The 20,245-nt window shown below is 38.9% G+C and overlaps 1 protein-coding gene across 2 annotated transcripts in view; it reads left to right on the plus strand.

The window, feature by feature from the left end:
* The window catches only part of RSBN1L (round spermatid basic protein 1 like), a 53,266-nt gene that overhangs the window by 20,427 nt on the left and 12,594 nt on the right, over window positions 1–20,245 (plus strand). The window contains exons 3-6 of one of the 2 annotated variants that reach the window (XM_027639946.1): window positions 4,625–4,885; window positions 5,204–5,268; window positions 17,765–17,902; window positions 18,098–18,240. In XM_027639946.1, the coding sequence (XP_027495747.1) occupies window positions 4,625–4,885; window positions 5,204–5,268; window positions 17,765–17,902; window positions 18,098–18,240 (607 nt within the window). Of the gene's footprint in view, window positions 1–4,624; window positions 5,269–17,764; window positions 17,903–18,097; window positions 18,241–20,245 lie in introns of both variants that reach the window. The other variant, XM_027639945.1, reaches the window with a different exon arrangement.

Consider the following 20,245-nt stretch of genomic DNA (forward strand, 5'->3'; position numbering starts at 1 on the left):
TGCTGGAGGAGGATAGGTGAAGGTGTGGGGAGCAGATCAAGTGTTTTCTGCCACTGATGAGGGGTGGGCTTTAGTACCCCCCAGTGCCTGCTCTCAGTGGTCTCCATACTTTAGTTCCTGTGGGACAGTGCTGTGAACCAGTTCTGCTCTCTGATCTAGAGCAGCAAAGTGAATAGTTTTCTGCTGAGCCATTGAGTTCTGTGCAGTCAGATGAGCATCAGTCAGTAGCAGGAACGGTGCAGGGCTGTGTGCCAGGAGCAGGGGCAGAGGTGAGTGGGGGGTTGGACTCATCCATGGCAGCAAGCTCATACATTGCTCAGCTGTGTCGTGTATCCACAGTTGAAGGCTGAACAAATAATTACACATTTCACATTTTTTCAGCCTTTCAGTATTCAATTTAATTTTATAATATAAATATTTTCTCTTTGAAATATGGTGTATGAAATATCTAAGAATAATTTTCTGTAAGTACGTAATGTGCTACCAGTGTGGAAATGAAGTAGAGTTCTTGACAGAATCTGTCTTGTGTGTGCAGTAGCAAAAGCCTGTGTGAATTTGAAAAAAGCTTGGAAACAACTAATCAGTTTTTGAAGTCATGTTACCTTTTAATTCTTGCTTGAATTAGTTTAGAGAACTAAGTTTTACTCTTGTTGGTAGGTAGTTTTTTTTGAAAGTCTTTAATTCTGGAAATGTTTTGGAAAAATCCCCTTTGGAATCCTTTTTATCTTCTGACTTCTGTGTTTTAAGGCTTTTTTCCTCTTCAGTGCCATCAGTAGCTCAGACTCTTGATTCATGTTTTGTCTCACAGGGATAAACACCATTTTTCTCTTTCTTTGTAGTTTCAAGTAGCATTTCAGGGGTTCCTGATACTTTCCATCTTCTGGTGTTTTTTTGCTGTACAGCCTGTTGTTCTTTCAGTGATTGTTGCTGTTTTGGTTTCCAAGTGTTTCAGAATTAAAAATGTTCTCAGTTCTATCCTTTTTATATATAGAGGTCCAAAAAATTCTGTGGAAGAGAGTTTTGTGGAAGAGACGAGAGGCTGTTAGCAAATATTTATTTGATTCCAAATCGTGTGCACCAGTTTTGCAACGTAGCATGATTTGGGGAAGTGTGTACTGATGAATTGTAATACTTGATATATGTGTAAATGGCATAACCCTTTTATCTTGAGTTCAAAAGTAAAAACAGACTGTATAAAAGTTTTATTTATTTAAAGCTGAACAGAAAGTTTCTTACCAAGCTGGAAAGAAGACTGTTGGATACCAGAAAAAGAATTATTTTTATCCTGTGGTTGAGAGCTTTTTTCCTTTCTGAAGCTTTCACAGAGATGGTGTGAAAACAAACACAGAGACTGATAAATGTTCTTCACTTCAAGAATGTCTTAGTGTAATTCCTCCTAAGATTTTAAAAGCTTCCATAAATATATACCAACTTAGCTAAAACTTATTTTTACAACTGGTTTTGAGCACAAACCTTTTTGGACACGTTCATGTGAACTTTGCATAATTTGAGACTGGATTGCATTCCATCTGTCTGATTTTAATTGTTATATTGGTTTTGTTTTGTTGTTGTTTCTGTCTTAAAAGCACCACTGCTTTCAAGCCCACGGCTGTGCTCTTTTGAGTGCTCCTTGCTCAGGATTAGAATAAAAATGACTGATTCAGTTGGAAGGGACCTACAGTGATCATTCAGTCCCACTCCCCCACCACTTCAGGGCTGACCAAAAGTTAGTGTGTTGTTAAGGGCATTGTCCAAATGCCTCTTAAACACTGACAGGCCTGGGGCATCCACCACCTCTCTAAGGAAGCCAGTTTTGTAGTTTAGTAGCAAAATTTTTTTTAATATATGTATTTTATTTTTATTTTTTTATTTTATTGTACAGCTGCATCTGTGAAATACAGTAAGTGATGCATTAAAAAAGCAGCCACCATATACTACAGGAGAAGTTGAGTGAAATTGGTTGTTAGTCAGTAAAACTTTTCAGAAGATAGAATCAAAGGCAGGGCATGGGACAGATTGGAAGGGGAAATCAGATCATCTTCCTTCTTGTACTGCAGGAATGGAAGTCAATAATTTTTGAAGTAGTTTTGCACAAGTACAGATTCATACCTATCTCATTTAAGTACTTCACATTTCAACTAGCAATAATGGAATGTAATTTTATAGCTGGATGTTCAACAAAAATATGTAGATGCCAATCTTCAGTTGTCTCAGGATTTTCCTTGGTCATTATAAACATGTTCAAGTACAACAGAGAAATTTGGCTCTTGCCATAGCAAATAGCTTCTTGCTTTGCACTTTGTTGTGTGTGTTGCCGTTTCTATTACTGCTGATTGCACCCTAGTGAATAGAAATTTCCATCCTTTCCCTGCTGTGTGCGAAGTCCCAGATCTGAGTGATTAGTCCCCACAGAAATCTGAGCTCCATTTTAGGACAAATGAAGTGGGTTGGCAGGTGTCTCCTACTTCCTTCTGCCTCAACATGCTCCAGCATTTGGTGCTATAAATCCATATTTTCTATATTCATACTAATATAATATCTGAAAATGTTTGACTTCTTTGCAATATCCATCAATATAGCAACAAATTTTCATGTTTAGAGTGAAACAATTTAAAAATTATTAGTTAAAGCATGTTTAAGAATTTGAAATACCTGTATGTTCTTGGATGCTTTCTGGTTGTGTATTCCTGCAGTCAGGAGGGGGGAAAAAATGTCTATTCTGTAGTCTGCGTTTTGAGATTTGGATTGAGATTTCTAAGCCTGTAATATAGAACTTTTCACTGTCATAAACCACTTCTTTGTGGTTTTTTTTCCCCCTGAATGGAGTTGGTGCCGTAATGACACCATTACCATACCCCAGAATGTGAGTAGTAGGTGATTTTTGTCAGGCGGTGACATTTCACTTAAGTACCCTGCTACTCTCAATGAACTATTTTCAGTACTCCTCTAAGACTGAGGTACCTAGTTTTACACCTGTTGCTCCTCTTCCTGGTGTTTTCATGCCTGTTACATTTAAAGACTTGTGACAGAAGGAAGATGTTATTTAACAAAGAAGTGGGTGAATATTGCATCTGCCAGATGTAACAGTCCTGTTGCAGAGGTGATGCTAATTTTACAATAAATTTAGCCTAAGAAAGGACAGATACTCTGAGGATACTCTACCTTTTGGCAGTTGAACTCGGTTAGCTAAAAGTGTAATTGTGCTCAGAGTGTGCCATGTTAATCTGATTTCGAGTGAAGGGAATCTTTGTAGTTATTAAATTAAGAAGTCCTAGAGGCTGTGTCCTTGTTTGGGCTAAGTAAGAAATGAAGTGACCTCAGGGCACTTCTTCCTCCCCCCTCCATGAGAAAATAGAATACAGGGACATAACTAGCTTGCCTGCCTCCACTTCAGGAATCCTAGAGGTGTGTAGCTGCTGTCACAAACAAGGCTCAGAGGCAAGTGTCTAAATTGCATGTTCTCCTTTTCAGTAGCTGCATTTTCCATGTCCAAGCCTCTTAATTATCAGCAAGAATTTGAGATTCCCTGCACCAACAACTGTGGTCTCTTTTCTCTTTCCTCCCTCCCTCCCTCCTATTTTCCTTTTTTTTTTTTTTTTTTTAAAAGGACTCTTATGAGTTACTTGGGCCAAGGATTGCAAGCCAAAAATAGTCTCCTGCAGCATAGTAGTAGAGACTGGCTAACTTTTGTGAATTTGAGATTACTTGGTCTTGCAATGAAATACTCAGTTTCTAAACTTCTAAGCTTCTCTCTTTGAACCTGCTGGTCTTCAGTCACTTGTGAATATAATTTTGCACTGAAATATACCCAGTAGCTTCCTTTCACTATTTGCTAAATCATTTCAACTGCTGGATTTTTGGGCAGTGTAGTGCCAGAAGTTTTTTTGGCTCCCACTTCTATTACTTGCAAAAAAAGCCCCAAAAGCACTTGAAGGAAAACAGTTTAAAACAAAGGAGAGCATTTACCTTGGGAATCACTTGAACGTGTTATCCCCAAGTGAGTGCTTTCTGCCTTTGGGCCATTACACTTTGTTTTCAGTTCAGTTTGTGTATTATGTAAACTTGAAGCTAGTTTCTGTTTTGTGAGTGTTTTCCTTAATGTGTGTTTTGTTTCATTTGAATTCTATTTGTTTTCTAATATGTCACTTTTTAGATGTTCCCACATATATTTCAACACAATTTATTTAGTTATGAAAGAATGACCATGTAAAGCCCATCTGACAGGGTAGGTTTTAGTAGTGTCATCTTGTGAACAGCTCCCTGCTGCTGGTTGATATTATTTGGCAGTGTTGGACAGCTGTCCTGTGACATTCTCTGGACTTTCTGGGACAGTAACTGCTGATGACCAGTTAAAGGGAATGATGAACTGTGACTAATCGTGAAAGCAGCTTTGGAAAACTTGGGGTTTTGTGATGTCCTTCCCTTATTTGTCAGCTTATTTGTCAGTCAGAATGTGAACATGGCAGGTGTCTCTTACGTTTTTGTTAAGATACACATTGTGATCCTTGCTTTTGGTCTCTGGTCTTTTGTGCCACGGTGGGGGTTTTGGTCACTTGGAATACTGACGTTTAAGTACATGTTATGTATGTAAAGAGTCTTATGAGATTTTTTTTCCTCTCAACAGGTGGGAAGGAGAAACCAAAAACCAATGCAGAAGAGCTACAGATTAAAAAAGTTAAGAAGAAAAAGAAAAAGAAACATAAAGAGAATGAGAAGAGGAAGCGTCCAAAAATGTACAGCAAATCCATTCAGACCATCTGCTCAGGATTGGTTTCTGATATTGAGGATCAGGAAACCAAAGGCATCATAGATGATCATCTTAAGGATTTCAGTGGGAAAAATATGGATCCCAAGAAGGACTGTGAGTCCAAGATACCAGAGAACAGTGAGTTTCCATTTGTCTCGTTAAAGGAGCCACGGGTTCAAAATAAACTCAAAAGGTTGGACACATTGGAGTTCAAACAGCTGATTCATATTGAGCACCAGCCTAACGGAGGTGCATCAGTTATCCATGCCTACAGTAATGAACTCTCCCACTTGTCTCCTGTGGAGATGGAGAGATTTGCAGAAGAGTTTGTGGGTCTGGTTTTTAGTGAAAATGAAAACTGTGCAGCTTACTATGTAATGGGTATTGTTCATGGGGCAGCTACTTATTTACCTGACTTTTTAGACTACTTTTCGTTTAATTTTCCCAATTCACCAGTGAAAATGGAGATTTTGGGAAAGAAAGATATAGAGACAACGACTATGTCAAATTTTCATGCTCAGGTAAGAGGTTATACATTTTACTTTCTAAAGTCATATAATGGTTTCAAACAACTGTGAATGGGGATTTTTTTTGGAGTAGTTGCTAATAGCTGTGCTGTGTGGATGACACAGAAGACTAGAAGCAAGGGAATTCTTTAAGTAATAAGTCAGTTCTGCAATATTGAAGATGAGAAGCCTGTTAACTGAGACATAAAATTGGATTTTATGGGGGAGGGGAAGTGTTTGCATGCCTGTGTGTGTAGGTTTCTTTGAATTTGTTTCTGTAGCTGAAACTTAATTGTGTGAGTTTTGGAGGGTTGAAATGGTTTAGCTGTGGCTGTCTTGGTGTCCAAACTGTAGTTTGTCTGTGTGAACTTCTTCATAAAACTGAAATGCTTTAATACGATGTTATACATAAAACCTGTGTAGGGAAGAATTATTTCGTTGTGTTTGTAGTTTGAGTCTTCAAAATTGGTCGTTAAAGGACAACTGGGTTGTTAACATGGCTACTGCTTTGGTCCTTAGCCACTTGCATTTCCCCCCACTTGGTTGTATTCTGTGGAAAGCTCTTAAGTTACGTGGCAAAATGTCAGCCAGCTTTTAATTAATCTATTTTTTCTTGACTTTCTGGAGGGAAATGACTGTGTACTTTCTTAACAACAGCTACTGATTGAAGATCATCTCTGCTATTTATTAACTTGCTGTAGAATATACATTTCTGTTGCATATAAATTATTCATGTTTCAGGTCTTCAGGCGGAAAAAATGTCTAGCTTTCTAAGATTTCCACCTTGGTGATGAGGGTATTGTGTAAAGCCTATACAGATACTCTGAAACAACTTATGAAGAAACTCAATGCTGTTTTATTTATATCCACTTTATCTCACATTCACCCATTTAACTCCATTATTTGTGAATTTAGATGTTGTATGGATCACCTTTAAACTGTTTAGTCTACACTTTTTACACAATTTTGAGGAGTTCAAGTGTAAGTTACACTGTCATCTTTTTGATGAAAAACGTGCTTTTTGCCTTTGGCTACATAAACATTTGTGTAGAACACTTGCATTTATTGATGAATTTCAGGTGTATGTTATCCAGAAGGATATGCAGAACTGAAATGCTGCTGCAAGAGAACATTAGCAGTGCTGGTTAAGAAAATATCTACTGCCATGGGTTATGAATATTTTGTGAACTATAGTCACTGGAGTTTTTTTAGTATGTAAACTGAATCATTAATCATAAAAATCACATGGGCAGCTCTCTAGAACTGCTCTGTCTTTGGCCATTTTATATAAAAACAGCTGAATCTATCCTTCAGAGTATGTTCCTTAAGTCCAGCCTGTCATCTTGGGCAGCATTAATGCAAGAATAGCTGTGTGCCAGTATGTACCCTAAAGACATGGTTAAGAAAAGCCCAAATGCTACTGTTGTGAATTATAATAGAATTATTTTACTAAAGGGATAGGTTAAATCAGTATTACAGTAGTAACATCAAGATCTGTAGTTAAAGCAGTCCAGTGTTCATTGAGGTTGTGATCATCATTCCCATTTTTGTGTAGGTGAAACAGGAGCAGAGAGAGACTGGTAGAAGAAAGAAACCAAACTGTATTATTATAGCATTCAACTGGTCAGCTCCATGGTCTGTCTTCTAAGCTGTGTTTTACTTGGCTAGAGATTTAGTTCTGGTATCTTCCTTTGTGTTCTCTCAGTTTTTTTCTTAGTTTTCATGGCATTTTATCACTTCTTGGTTTGGTTGCTTGACAGAGAATGCTTGGCTCCTTGTATTTTTGCTAAATAAGGGGTGTATGGAGTATAAATAATGTGTACAAACATACATCAGACTTACTGTCTTCTGTACAGTGTCCCTGTTTCCTGGAATATTTAAGTTAGTATCTTGGTTACCTAGCTATTGATTCTGTTTTTCCTTATAATGTCCTTTTTTTTGTCTTTCTCTGGTTGCTTGTTTTGTCCTACTCAGGTGATCTGCTACGGTTGAGATGTTTTGTTAGCTTAGTATTCTCTGTTCTGACTTGCTGTGCAGATTGAGAACATTCTTCTGTATCACTGAGTTCTTTATGAATCTTTCAAAGGAATTCTAATGTGCTGTTGCAGTATATTTTTATGGAACTTTAAATGTGGTTTTCTGTTCCTACATTGCCCAAGCTCTGTGCTGTGGTCCTGAGCTGCCTGAGCAATGGCTACCAGTTCTTGTATAGAGTAAGTTGTTTTCTGAGGTTTAAATAGGAAGTTGGTTTTATCAAGCCTGCTTTGAGTATGTACCTTGGACTTAATTAGTCTTAAGAAACTTGGGTGTTGCTTTGCTAATTTTGACTAAAACACTGAAATGAGGCTAAATGAGGTTCTTCGGTTGTTTTTGAGAACACACTGTAGCACATGTAATCAGTCTGACAAACCTAAATATTTAAAAATATCTAAAAAAAGTATTAAAAAAAGAGAAAGAAGGATGAGCTAAGCCTGAAATGGAAAGTATTGTAGTGTGTTTTATCAGTTTTTATTTCTGACATTCATCATTTTAGTACTACTTGATAATCTTCACCTCCTGTTTTGCAGCAGGTGAGGTTTTCTCATTTTAAGTAATGCTTATTTTGAAGTCGTTGGGTTCTGTGGCAAGAGGCAGATTTCACAGTAAATTCTGTTGGTGAGGTCAAAATGGTTGGAGTTCTCCTAGTTTTACCCGGAAAGTCTGCATCTTTCAAGTAATTTACTTAGTTTTCACGATTGTAGAGTTGAAATTAAACCCCTCTCACTGTCCTTCCCAATACACCTGTGCCATGAGTAATATAGTTTTAATTGTTAGATTAGAAGTGGACAGAAGCTTGTGAGAGTAGGTACAGCAGGCACAGGAGTGAGGAAGTTGTATTGAAACTGGTTCTGTCTAATCAGAATTAGCTTTTAAATTTTGGAGGGAGAGGAATTGGGAGTTTTTCCTCACCTAGCTTGGTGCTTAAGTACTCCTTAAAATTTTTTTGAGTTACTGGAATAGCTGTTTGTGAACTGATTGAAAGGCTTAGTCAGACTGTTTCTGTAATTGGGCAAAATGGAATTAGTCTGGATAACCTTGTAGCCAGTCAGTCAGTCAGTCCTTCAGGCAGTGGAAAACTGTTCTCTGTAGCTCCATCATCCCTGGGCTCCACCATTTGTGTAGATGGCAACAGCTGCATCAGTTACCTGATAGCTGTGAATCTTGTCAGGCTCTTAGGAGGATTTTAAAGAATGTAAATAATCAGCTTTTACCCCCTACTTGCAGCTTACATCACTTCAGTTAAGCTATTTACTTCTGTTGAGAACAAATGCCACTAATATTTTGAACACATTACTGTCCTCATGCTGTGCAAGTGTAAATTTTTATTGCCTTGCTGAAACCCCAAAGCACAAACTTGATGTTTAACTGGAACAATGCTTAGTGCATTGATTTTACTGTCTTGTCCCAGAGGCAACTTCTTAGTACAGATAAAGTAAAATGCTGAGCAATACCCAACAATTCCTGTGCTTCAAGAAAAGATTAACTATTTTTAAACCAGGTATGACAAATCCTTGTCTGATGTCTTTTGCTGGAGATCTTTAGGTGATTTGACACTTTCCAAAGACATCTGCTGTAAAAACAATTTTTTTCTTATTTGTCCTCTTATCCTTTTATTCTGATCTTATTGGACAAGGCAAACAATTTATCCTTTCCTTTCAGTTTTCCCTGTATTCCTTTCCCCTCCCACCAGATGAAGGAATTTTGAGTTATTTCAGTCTACCATTACATGTTACACCCTTATTGGTCTTACTGCTCTCCACTTACACTCTCTTCAGTCATCCTGTTTGTGTCCTGGGCAGTGTTTGCCTAGAGTATTGATGTCAAGGACTGTGAGAAGATGGCTATAAGCGTCTTGCAGATTATTGCTCTTAGTTATCTATTCCTTCTCTTTTTTTCAGAGCAGTTTGTGATCTCCTGTAGCAGCAGCTCCTGTAATTGAGTTACTCCTCTTTTCATATTTATGCAGTTCGTTATATATGTGTGAGCATAGTTTTCGCTTTTGTTCAAATTGAATTACAATTTTTTTCATTCAGACCCCTTCTCCAATTTCAAGATCTTGTTAGTTTTGATCCTCTCCTACAGTAGACTTGCAGCTTTGTGGTACTTGCAGGTTTCATGAGGATACACTATGTTCAAAGGAAAGATATGAAGGATATGATTGATATGATTACATGAGCACAGACAAGACTGCCCCCTCTTTGTTCTTATTAGACCATGTTTTCTGTAGCAGTTTTGAGAACATAATGCAAATGTCAAATGTTGAGATTGTACTGGTCCTCTGAAAAAGCCTATCCAGTCATAGAAAAGTTAGTTTGACTTGACTGGTTTTCTTCACGTCCATGTTTATTAGCTTTTATTATCTTCTTTTCTAGGTGGTTGATGGTTGTATGTAGCTAAGTATTTTTTCCGGAAATTGAAATTAGGTTATATGGTCTCTAACTCTTCTGTCTTCTCTTGACACCTATTTCTTTAAGAGGGTGTGTTACTGTCTTCCAACATTGAAGGATTGACTTTGTGGTTTTGAATTAAAATCATAGAATGGCCTGCATTGGAGGGGAGCTTTAAAGGTCATCTAGTTCCAACCACCCTGCCATGGGCAGGGACACCTTCCACTAGACCAGGTTGCTCAGAGCCCCATCCAACCTGGCCTTGAACACTTCCAGGGATGAGGCATCCACAACTTTTCTGGGCAATGTGTTTTGGTGCCTCACCACCCTCACAGTAAGAATTTCTTTGTAATATCTAATCTAAACCTGTCCTCGTTCAGTTTGAAGCCATTCCCTCTTGTCCCGCCCTGTGAATTGTCCCTCTCCAGCTCTCTGGTAGCCTCCTTTAGGTACTTGAAGGTTCCTGTAATGTGTCCCTGGAGCCTCTTCTCCAGGCTGAAGAATGCTAGTCTGTCTATGAAGGATCTGTTTTCATAGGAGGGGTGCTTCAGTGCTATGATCATCTTTGTGGCCCTTCTCTGGACTTGCTCCAAGAAGTCCTGCCCTTCCACCACAGAGCTGGATGTAGCACTCCAGGTGGGGTCTCACCAGGGTGGAGCAGAGGGGCAGAATCCCCTTCCTCGATCTGCTGCCCATGCTGCTGGGAATGCAGCCCAGGATACGTTTGGCTTTTTGGGCATTTTGACATTACCAGATCATGCCCAGCCTCTCTCCCACCAGCACCTCTCCAGGGCTGCTCCCAATCAGTTCTCTGCCCTGTGTTTGTGCATGGGATTGCCCCGAACCATGTGCAGGATCTTTCACTTGACCTTGTTGAACTTCATGAGGTTCACCTTTTGAGCCTCTGGATGGCATCCCTTCCTTCCATCGTGTTAACTGCACCACACAACTTGGAGTTTTCACTGATTGATTAAAGCTTTGTTTCTTTTTACCTTGCTACCTTTGTGCTGTAGGTATGTGAGGATACACATCATTAAGACTGTTCAGCTTAGGAACAGTCACTCTTAACTGCTCAGTGTTAGACAAGTGGTCAGAGCCAATCTGGCACCTGCTGCTGCTAAAAGAGTGTCTTCATTCCTTCTTCTCTCCCAGTTGCATGTTTTTGTGCCAAGCTGGGCTGCTTCTCAAACTGGTGAGCCAGTTTGGTTCATTAATCCAGCAGAAAACTTAACTACTCTTGAGGGGTTGAGGGATTGGTTTTATTACTGAGTTAGCAAATTATACTATTTTATTATGCCAGAGGTAGCTCAAGGATGAGTGTGGGACTACACAATCAGCCCCATTCCATAACAACAGGCAGTTTGCGTCTTCAGAGAAATCTTTTTTTTTGGTTTTGTTCCCAGTCTGAAATAACTTCATGTTGCCATGTTAACTGTGATGGACACTGAATATACAAATAATGAATAAGTGTGTGAAAGGAAGAACTGCAATAGTAATGACAGTTCACGTTTGTGGTGTGACTTTTCACATGAGGGGTTGTCGTTGCAGGCAGAATTGTCATTCCGGTTCTTTTTTAGCGTATTTTAATATTGTCTTCTCTTTGCTCTCCTCCTTGTTTAGCTCTTAAATGTTTGTCTTTTGCAGAGAGGTTTTTGCTGTTTAGTCCTTTTCTAATTTGTGAAATCCTGCTTGAGAATATTAGTTCCTTTAGTGTTTGAGGGGAATTGCTGAAAATATTTTTCTTTAAAGAAAATCTCAAATAATTGGTCAGTGTTTAATTTCCTTATTGTTAAAGATTTGTGCAGTGTCTTTTTCCCTATATTATGTTATGTTCCTGTGTTCTGGAAAGAATTCTTTTCTATTGAAACTATGTGTCTTTTGAGTTGTGCTTCAGTAGAATTTTGTTTTCAATAGAATTTGTTGCTTGCTTTTAAGCTATTCAAATGTTTGGTTATTTATTAAAAAGTTGTAACATTTTTAGGAACTGCTTGCTATTATGCAAGTCCTCCAAAATACAGCCTCCTCTCATTTTTTTTTATTCCTTCTAGATGATGGAAAATTGAATTTTAGCTCTGTTAAAGCATACATATTGTCCCATTCTCTTTTTTATCTAAAAAATTCTTTAAAAAAATCTTAAAAGATTCTTTATCTAAAAAAAAATCTAAAAAAGATCCGTTTTTTAAAAACTAATCTGTAAGACTGCGTGTAAGAGACTTTTTTTGATAGATGATGATGGCAACCTATTGTCTTAAAGCAAAAAAAAGTTTTCACTTACTGAATACCACTGAACAAAGAATCAGTTCACAGGGAATGACACTGGACACATGCTCATTTGTTTTCCACTTAAAAAACAACCATCTTTTAGATTGCTTCTTGACAGTTTCAACCAATCAATACCAGATGACAGTCGTATGTTGCTCTTTTTAGTCACATATTCCTTATTAACAAACCTCAAACCTAAATAAAGCCCTAGAGGTTTGTGCTGGCAGCTTGGACAGGATGTGAGACTGACCCTTGTTATGGATCTTCCTGAGCTACAAGGGCAGTAACAGTTACTTCACTTTCACAAGGTCGTTTTCCATGAAGGTATTCAATTGATGCTATCCTTAGTTTTTAATTTTTTAAAATTCTTTGTTGGCTGCTTCACTGTTTGGTTTTTTTGTCACTAGAATTCAGAATATAAGCAAGGTCATCTTCCTTTTAAAAACTTCTGTCCATCTGTGGCATTATTTGAGTATTTCAGTTGCAAGATAAAACGTGTCAGGTGATAAATGATCTACAGTGGTAAAAGTGACAATGACAATGGATCACCTTTGAGCAATGCCAGATCTGTCAACACACCCCATCCTGATAGCAAAACCCTGACCTAAAAAAAAGAAAGGCAGGCAAAGGAAGTAGCATGATGTACATGTAGTTTAGTAGTAAAAAGCAGCTAAGCAGATTTGCAAGTATTTTTAAAATCAGAGCAATTTTGATGAATATTTGTTCAGTATTGGTTCCCATTTGGAATTAAAAATATATGTTATCAATTAAGGATTTGAAAAGAGTTGGCAAGGAACAGGAAGCTTTTGGGCACTGGATCAAAATGTATCAAATAAGCAAGAATGCTACATGGCCATAGCGTTTGAGATTATGCTGAATGTGAAATTGGATATTTTCCACTCTGAGATACAAATGTGCATTGTGGAAGTGCATTGCTTGCGCACTTGTGTAGTGAAATGGAAGCCCTCTATTCCTTCAATGTCCTTGCATATTGTCATGGTGATTTAATGGGTTTGGGTTTTTTGTTGGTCTTTGGTGGAACTTTCTTTGTGGGTTTCTCTGCATTCAATTGAGAGTTTTGTTTTTTTGTGGTGGTGTTTTGTTTGTTTGTTTTTTTTACTCTGAGGACTGTTTTGCCAGACCTTCCTGGTTTTAAAGGTGAAAAATTGAAATAAATTTAAACCTTTTAAAATTCTAACAGGAAAATGATAAAATTTCAACAGAAAAAAAAAAATCAAATAAAACCCAAACCAGAACACCCCCAAACCCTACTATATTAAAAATAGGAATTCAGTTGTGACTTGCCCCAGTTTGTTTTTTAAATTCATCTCTTGAGATGCTTGTTTTCTCTGGATTGTTCCTTCCACTTTGTGACTTCTTCAAACAGAAAATGGAAACATCTTTAACATATAATGTCTAAAATGTTTCTTGGATATTTGTAGGATGGTAATGCCCAAATATCTTGTTTTCAGTATTATATATCTGTAGATTCACATTTAGTCTACACATTCTTGTTAGACATCAAGACATTTCTGTCAGAATATTTGCTATTACATTAGAAAATCAGTTGAGGCCATACTAGTCCATTACTGTGATGCAAGAGAGCGACACGATCTCCTTTTTTTTAGGTGACATACCTCAAATTTAAGCTGTATGAGAAGAAAGAAGTTAGAATGTCATGTTTATTATTTGATATATTTCTATCTCTCTTACCTGTCCATGGTATTATACTTGGGGATTACTTGGGGATTTTTGTGTGTATTCATTCGTGACCACATGCTAGAAGAGCAGCATGTCCTGGGTTCCTTCTTTTATTCTGGATTTAGATTGTTTCAGCTATTTATTTGAGCAAATTTGTAACATTGTAACATAGTCACACTGTAGCCTGTGAAATTACATCCAGGAAGTTTACCTTATAAAAAGTGTATAATACTTCTCTTGTGGTCAGTGCATAATTTAATGTGTAGAACTCAATAAGTAAGTACTAGTTTTAGTACATCAGTATTGTTTTTGTGAGTTTAGAAATGCATACAGGAATCTGTTTCTGTTCCTGTGAACAAATCAACCAAAGGACACTTGCAGTAAAAGAAAACATTACTGTTATCTAATGTGCCATAGATTATATTTATTTAGTGGTTGTCTTTACAGGGATTAATTTTACATTTGTCATTGGTCAAACATCAGTGGGAGGTTTTTGGTGTTTTCACATTATTATTTAGAAGCAGCTAATTTGGGAGTGAGTGAAAATTAGCTAGTTCTCCTGTCTAAGAATGACCTCACCTTTTTATATATATTTATCTAATTCTTTAATCTAAAATAGTCTCTCCTGACACTAGGGTTTAGTGTGCTTCAACCCAGTCCATGCAGGAGATGAGATGGGAGTTGCTTTTCACTGCCTGCAGCTGCCTCCTCTTTCAGATTCCCTCTTGTTCTTTCTGGCCAGGCATTAGTATTTATGGCCTATGTCTTTATTTAATTTTAAAATTTTCTAAAGTAAATAAATTCTTTGGGTAATTCCTGGATTAAATTCAGATCACTTCCCTAAACTTGCTCCCTGTCTGTCTTCAGAAGACCTAATGCTAGCAGGAAAGAAGAGAAAAGAGAGCAAATCTCCTCCTTTGATCACCAGCATTTATCTCCTGTTCATACTTGGGTCTGGGTGGGTCAGAGTTTGTAGCAGCCTATCATGGGACTGTTTTGGGTTTGTGGCTAAAACTGTTGATAACACACTGGTGTTTTGGCTGTTGCTGAGCATCATTTGCACAGTGTTAAGGCTTTCGGGACCCCCTAGCTGTAGGCTTGGGTGGGCAAGAAGCTGGGAGGGGACATGGCTGGGACAACTGGTCCAGATTGACTGCAGGGATAGTCCATACAATATAACACCATGCTCAGCAATACAAAACTGAGGGGGCTGAGGGGGGAGTATTTGCTGGAAGGTACCTATTGCTCAGGGACTGCTGGGCATCAGTCTGCTTGTGAGAGTTAGAGAGTGGTGAAAAACACCACTGGGTGTTTTTTTCCTATAAACTGTCTTTATCTGGACCCCTGCGTTTCCTTGCTCTTCCCACTCTCTCCCATGTCTCACCATTGCAGGCAGTGGGTGAGCAGGGGGCTGTAAGATCAGTATGCACTGCCTGGGGTTAAGCCACCACAGAGTTCTTGAGCACTCAGACATTTCAGTCTGTATTTGTAATGATACAACTCTGAACATGGTCCCAGAAGAAACCACTCATCATTTGTAACTTTGACATTATCTTAGCGTTAAGTTTGGTATTTCACCATCCTAAGGTAGATCTTGAAAAGCCATCTGTGGTGCCTGGGGAATGAGGGAAGCATAGTTGACCAGGGAGAGCTAGGAGTGAAAGGGGATGGACAAATAATGCTTAAAAAAGTTGAGTTGATCTTTCACTGGCATGGTCTTTTTTGGGGCATAGGTAAGAAAGTTCTTAATTGATCCACCTTAAGCAAGCATTATGCTGGGTTTAAATACTTTGACTTTATGCTTCATTGACAACATCTAGTGGTACATGAGCCAGATTGGTGAGTTGATAGCTGGAAGCTTCGCAGTTTTTCCAAATTTCACTTAAGTTAGTATTTTTTAGGAGAATTTTTAGAATTTTCACTTGGAGTAGTTTCACAACTAGTTTATCATATGCTACATGAATCATACAATTATTTAGGTTGGAAAAGACCTTTAGGACCTTTCTAAGAGTCCAACTGTTAACCCAGCACTGCCAAATCTACCACTGAACCATGTACTTAAATGCCACATCTTTTTATGGCCACTCTTCGCGAATGAAGGTTTGGGAAAGGTCTTTACCCTTCGAACCTGCGCAGTGGATTTTTTAGGTGAGACACAGTGTGCACTGAACTGAGCCCACCCTTTAATCCTAAGGTTCATCTGCCGGGGCCGAGCAAGCTTAATGCCACATCTACACATCTTTTAAATATCTCTAGGGATGGTGACTCAACTATTTCCCTGGGCAGCCTGTTCCAGTGCTTGAGAGCCCTTTTGGTGAAGAGATTTTTCCTAATATCCAATCTAACCCCCCCCTGGCACAACTTGAAACCATTTCCTCTCATCTGATCACTCGTTACTTGGGAGAATGGTAGTGGTAGCAGAAGGAAGCATGGAAAAAAGCAGAAAAATGCTTCTCATTAATCAAGGGTATAGATGAAAACAGCAGCTTAATATCCTGGCCTGGAATGGTGGAATACTAAGCCACTTATGCCAGTGGAAGAAATGTCCTTTTGCATTTAAGTTTTTTTTAATAAAATGTCATAAATCTGTGACTGACTGTAGCTTCAGAAAATGGGTTTAGGGTTCTTTGGAACTGGTCTATCCCGTAAGCCAGTAATGACACATGAGTGTCCCTTCCTTGCCCAGTGCTTTGAGTTGTGTGAGCTCCTGATGCTTTGTAACAGTGCAGATGTAGCTGAGGACTGAGCTGATGCAGATTCGGCAGAAATGAATGTTTTCTGATGCTTTATCACAAAATCACCAGCTGTCTGTGCAAAAAAAGCTGCAGGAATGTATGACTAAGGATTTGGGGAATACGGGAATACTGATGTCTAGCAGGACTGCTTTTTTCCATGTGTCTGTGATGGCTTGTGATGTCTGTGGTGAGCATTAGCTCAGACATTTTGTAAAATCCTACTTTTAGTACTCCTCCATTTCCTGAGTGTGTGACATGACTGAGATGATCTGAAAAGTATTTGGTTCTGCATTTCTGGGATGCATCTGCTTACATCAGTTGAGCTTCTCAGGAGAGCACAGTGTTGCTCCGTGTTCCATGCTTTAGTCTTATTTTCAGGAACTGCTGCTGATTCTCCTTTGCACTGCTGTAACTACTAGGAATTTTAATGGTCTGTCTGGGTGAGGACCATAGCTAAAGGGTATTTCATTAGCTGTTTTCTTTGCACTTTTTTTCTTTTCTTGATTTGGATGCAGAATGTCTAGAGGTGCAGTACAGGAGCCTTACTTGGTGTGTGGAGTAATCCATCTGCTCTTTCCTCTGTTTTGACCTCATCATATTTCACCTCATTACACCACTGTGTCTTTCAACCTGTTAAACAGGAGATAAGAAGCTTAGGGGGACATAATTCTCATCAATCTCATGCCTAAGTATTTTGGTGATCTAACACAACAGATCAGATTGTTGAAAAAAACTTCACAATAATATGTGTTTCTGTTCCAATTCACAGTAGAAGATTTCTCATGAGAGGTGAATGTTACAGTCCTTAAAGTTTGAAGGGAGCACAAGATGTGTTAGCACAGCAAAAGTGAGGAAATGACCATCATTGTCTCTCTTCCCATATGAACTCTTTATGAGCTTTGTCTTTACTGTGATAATGAGCTCCAGTTAATGTGCTCACACAGAGGCCATACTGGAGAGCATGATTAGCAGAGGAAATAGTTAGAGTTCAATTAGTTGTAACTCAGAGTTCTACCTGTTACAGCAAAAAGGTAAAAACTCAGCTAGACTTGAGTAATCCAGGTAAGAATCCTTATGTATTAGTTACTGAGCAGAACATACATTGATAGCTTTTCACAGTTACTGTTTTGGAGTGTTATTTTCTTGAGAGACAATAAGTAGTTACTCTGGTTTATCTTCAGGTTTTAAAATAAAATACAAGATGTCATAGATTTTTAAGGAGAATTTCTGTCTTTGAGTTCATAGTAATTGACTTCATAATAATCTTAAGTATACTGAAGACTGATGTCAGTAGAAAACAAACATAAGCATAGAGATTGAAGGTGTTTATTGAATGTAGATTTGCACAGTAGTGGTATAACTTCTGTTGTCATATTCTACTTGTAGGTAAAAAGAACATACTCTCATGGTACGTATAGAGCTGGCCCAATGAGACAGATCAGCCTGGTTGGAGCAGTTGATGAGGAAGTGGGGGATTACTTCCCTGAATTCCTTGATATGTTGGAAGAATCACCCTTCTTAAAAGTAAGGACAGAAGGGAATGGGTTGGGAGAAGGGGAACAATATGCTGTCTAGTGCTGTTATAAAAGTGAGACTATGTGATACTTGCTTAGATAACTGAGTGTTCTCATAAATGTTTTCATTGTGACAGATAACGGCTGCTTTTAAAAAGTTTTTAAAGTAACTCACTTCGAAATTGTGGCTTGTATTTCCCATTAGTGTACACTGCCATGGGGAACACTTTCTAGTTTAAAATTAGAGAGTCGTAAAGACAGTGATGATGGTCCCATTATGTGGGTACGTCCAGGAGAACAGATGATCCCTGTGGCTGACATGCCAAAGTCACCTTTCAAAAGGAAGAGGTAAGTTGAATTATCTTACTTGATAAATATATGGTTAGTATTCTTTCTCTACAAATTCGTTTTATCCCAGATCTTTAACTGGTTGATACTGAATCTTAATATAAATCTCTGTAAATCTTCATCTCCAAATATACTTTTAAATTGTTTGGTTATGTAAGGATCCGGATTATGAATTTTTACTGTCTGACCAAGTAAGGTTCTGGTCCTTTTTGGAGCTTTAGTAGAATTTTAAGCTGAAAACTTCAGGGAAATGTGAACAACCATACAATTACTGATGTATGCCTTGAGACTGGAATTGATATCCCTGTTGTTAAACGTGAGTGGATGATTTATGACCTCAAGGGACAAGAGCTTCTCTCTTACTGAAAAGGTAGTTACTCCAACATTAAGTGGCATCTTTAAGCTTTACTGTGGTATTAAATACCACCTGAAGAGTAGAGACAACCACTGCAGAACTTGAATATTTTGTGTCATGAGGAATTGTCATGGCAGTTCTTCTGTTTGAAATTCAAACACAATAAGAGAGCTCTAAGAAGTGGAAGCAGGATTGGGTGCCTCAGGAGTGTAGAAACACTGTCCAACCATGAAGGGGGTGCAGTTAAAGCCAAAGACCATCTGGAGTTGAATTTGACAAGGGATATGAAGAGCAGAAAGGACTTGTACAGGCATATGGACAGTAGAAGAAAGACTAGGAAAATGTAAGGTGTTTGCTGAACAGGGTAAAGGGCCTGGAGACAAAGGACACAGAAGAGGCCAAGATACTCAAGGCTTTCTTTGCCTTTGTCTTTCCTGGGGAGATTTACTTTCAGGAATGCCAGGTCCTAGGAGACAGTAGTAGTGTCTGGAGCAAGGACTACTTGCCTTCAGTGTAGGAAAATCAGGTTAAGGAACATGTTAGACATGGAGATTAGACAGACACAAGTCCATGGGACCTGCTGGGATGTACCCACAAGTGCAGTGTGTACCCAGTGGGAGCTGGCCAGTGGCATTGCAAGGCCACACTGTCTTTGAAAGGTCATGGCAATTGGCAAAGGTTCCTGAGGACTGGAGGAAAGCAAATGTCGGTCCAGTCATTCAGAAAGATAAGAAGCAGAACTTGAGGAACTGCAGACCAGTCAGTCTCACCTTCATCCTGGGAAAGATGCCATTTCAACCATGAGGTACAAGATGATAGTTGGGAATAGTTAGTATTGGGTAACAAAGGAGAAATTATGCCTTATCCACCTGATCTACAACAAAATGATTGGCTCACAGGGTGAGTGCCAGGGGTGTTGTTTGTCTCAAATTTATCAAGGCTTTCTGCAGCAGACACCTGACTCCCATAATGTCCTAATAGATTAACAAAGGACAAACTAGACTGATAGGTAAGTGAAGTGGGCCAAGAAGTGGCTTCACTGCTGTGCTGAAAGGGTTGTGAGCAGCAGCACAAAGTCCAACTGAAAAGCATTTGCTACTGGAGTAACTCAAGCCTTGATACCTTGTGCCATTATTGTTCAGCATCTTCATTAATGGCATTGTGAGACGGAGCACACCCTCAGCAGTTGCAGGTGATACAAAACTGGAAGGAGGAGTTGATGTGCTGGGGACCTTGAGAGGGTGTAGAAATGGGCCAACTCCAGGGGACTCAGGAAGTTAAAAGGGATGGGCAAAGTCCTGCACCTGAGAGGAATAATCCCATGATCCAGCACAGGCTGGGACCAGCTGCGGGACAGAGCAGGACTTGTGGGGCTAGTGGGGGACAGACTGACCATAAGCCATCAGTGTGCTTTTGTAACAAAGCCAAGCAGCAGCCTCCTTGACAGGATTAGGAAAAGCACTGCCAGCAGGTTGAGGGAGAGGGTTCTGCCCCTCTGCTCATCACTGGTGAGACATGTCTGGAGTATTGTGCCCAGTCCTGAGCTCACCAGGCCTAGACAGATATGGCCATACAGGAGCATATATGGTGACCTGGGAGAACTGGGATTTACTCTTGAGAAAAGAATGCTCAGTGGGGTCATATCAATGT

Source organism: Corapipo altera, unplaced genomic scaffold (assembly GCF_003945725.1).
Source record: "Corapipo altera isolate COAL_440 unplaced genomic scaffold, ASM394572v1 1b, whole genome shotgun sequence".
Lineage (NCBI taxonomy): Eukaryota > Metazoa > Chordata > Aves > Passeriformes > Pipridae > Corapipo > Corapipo altera.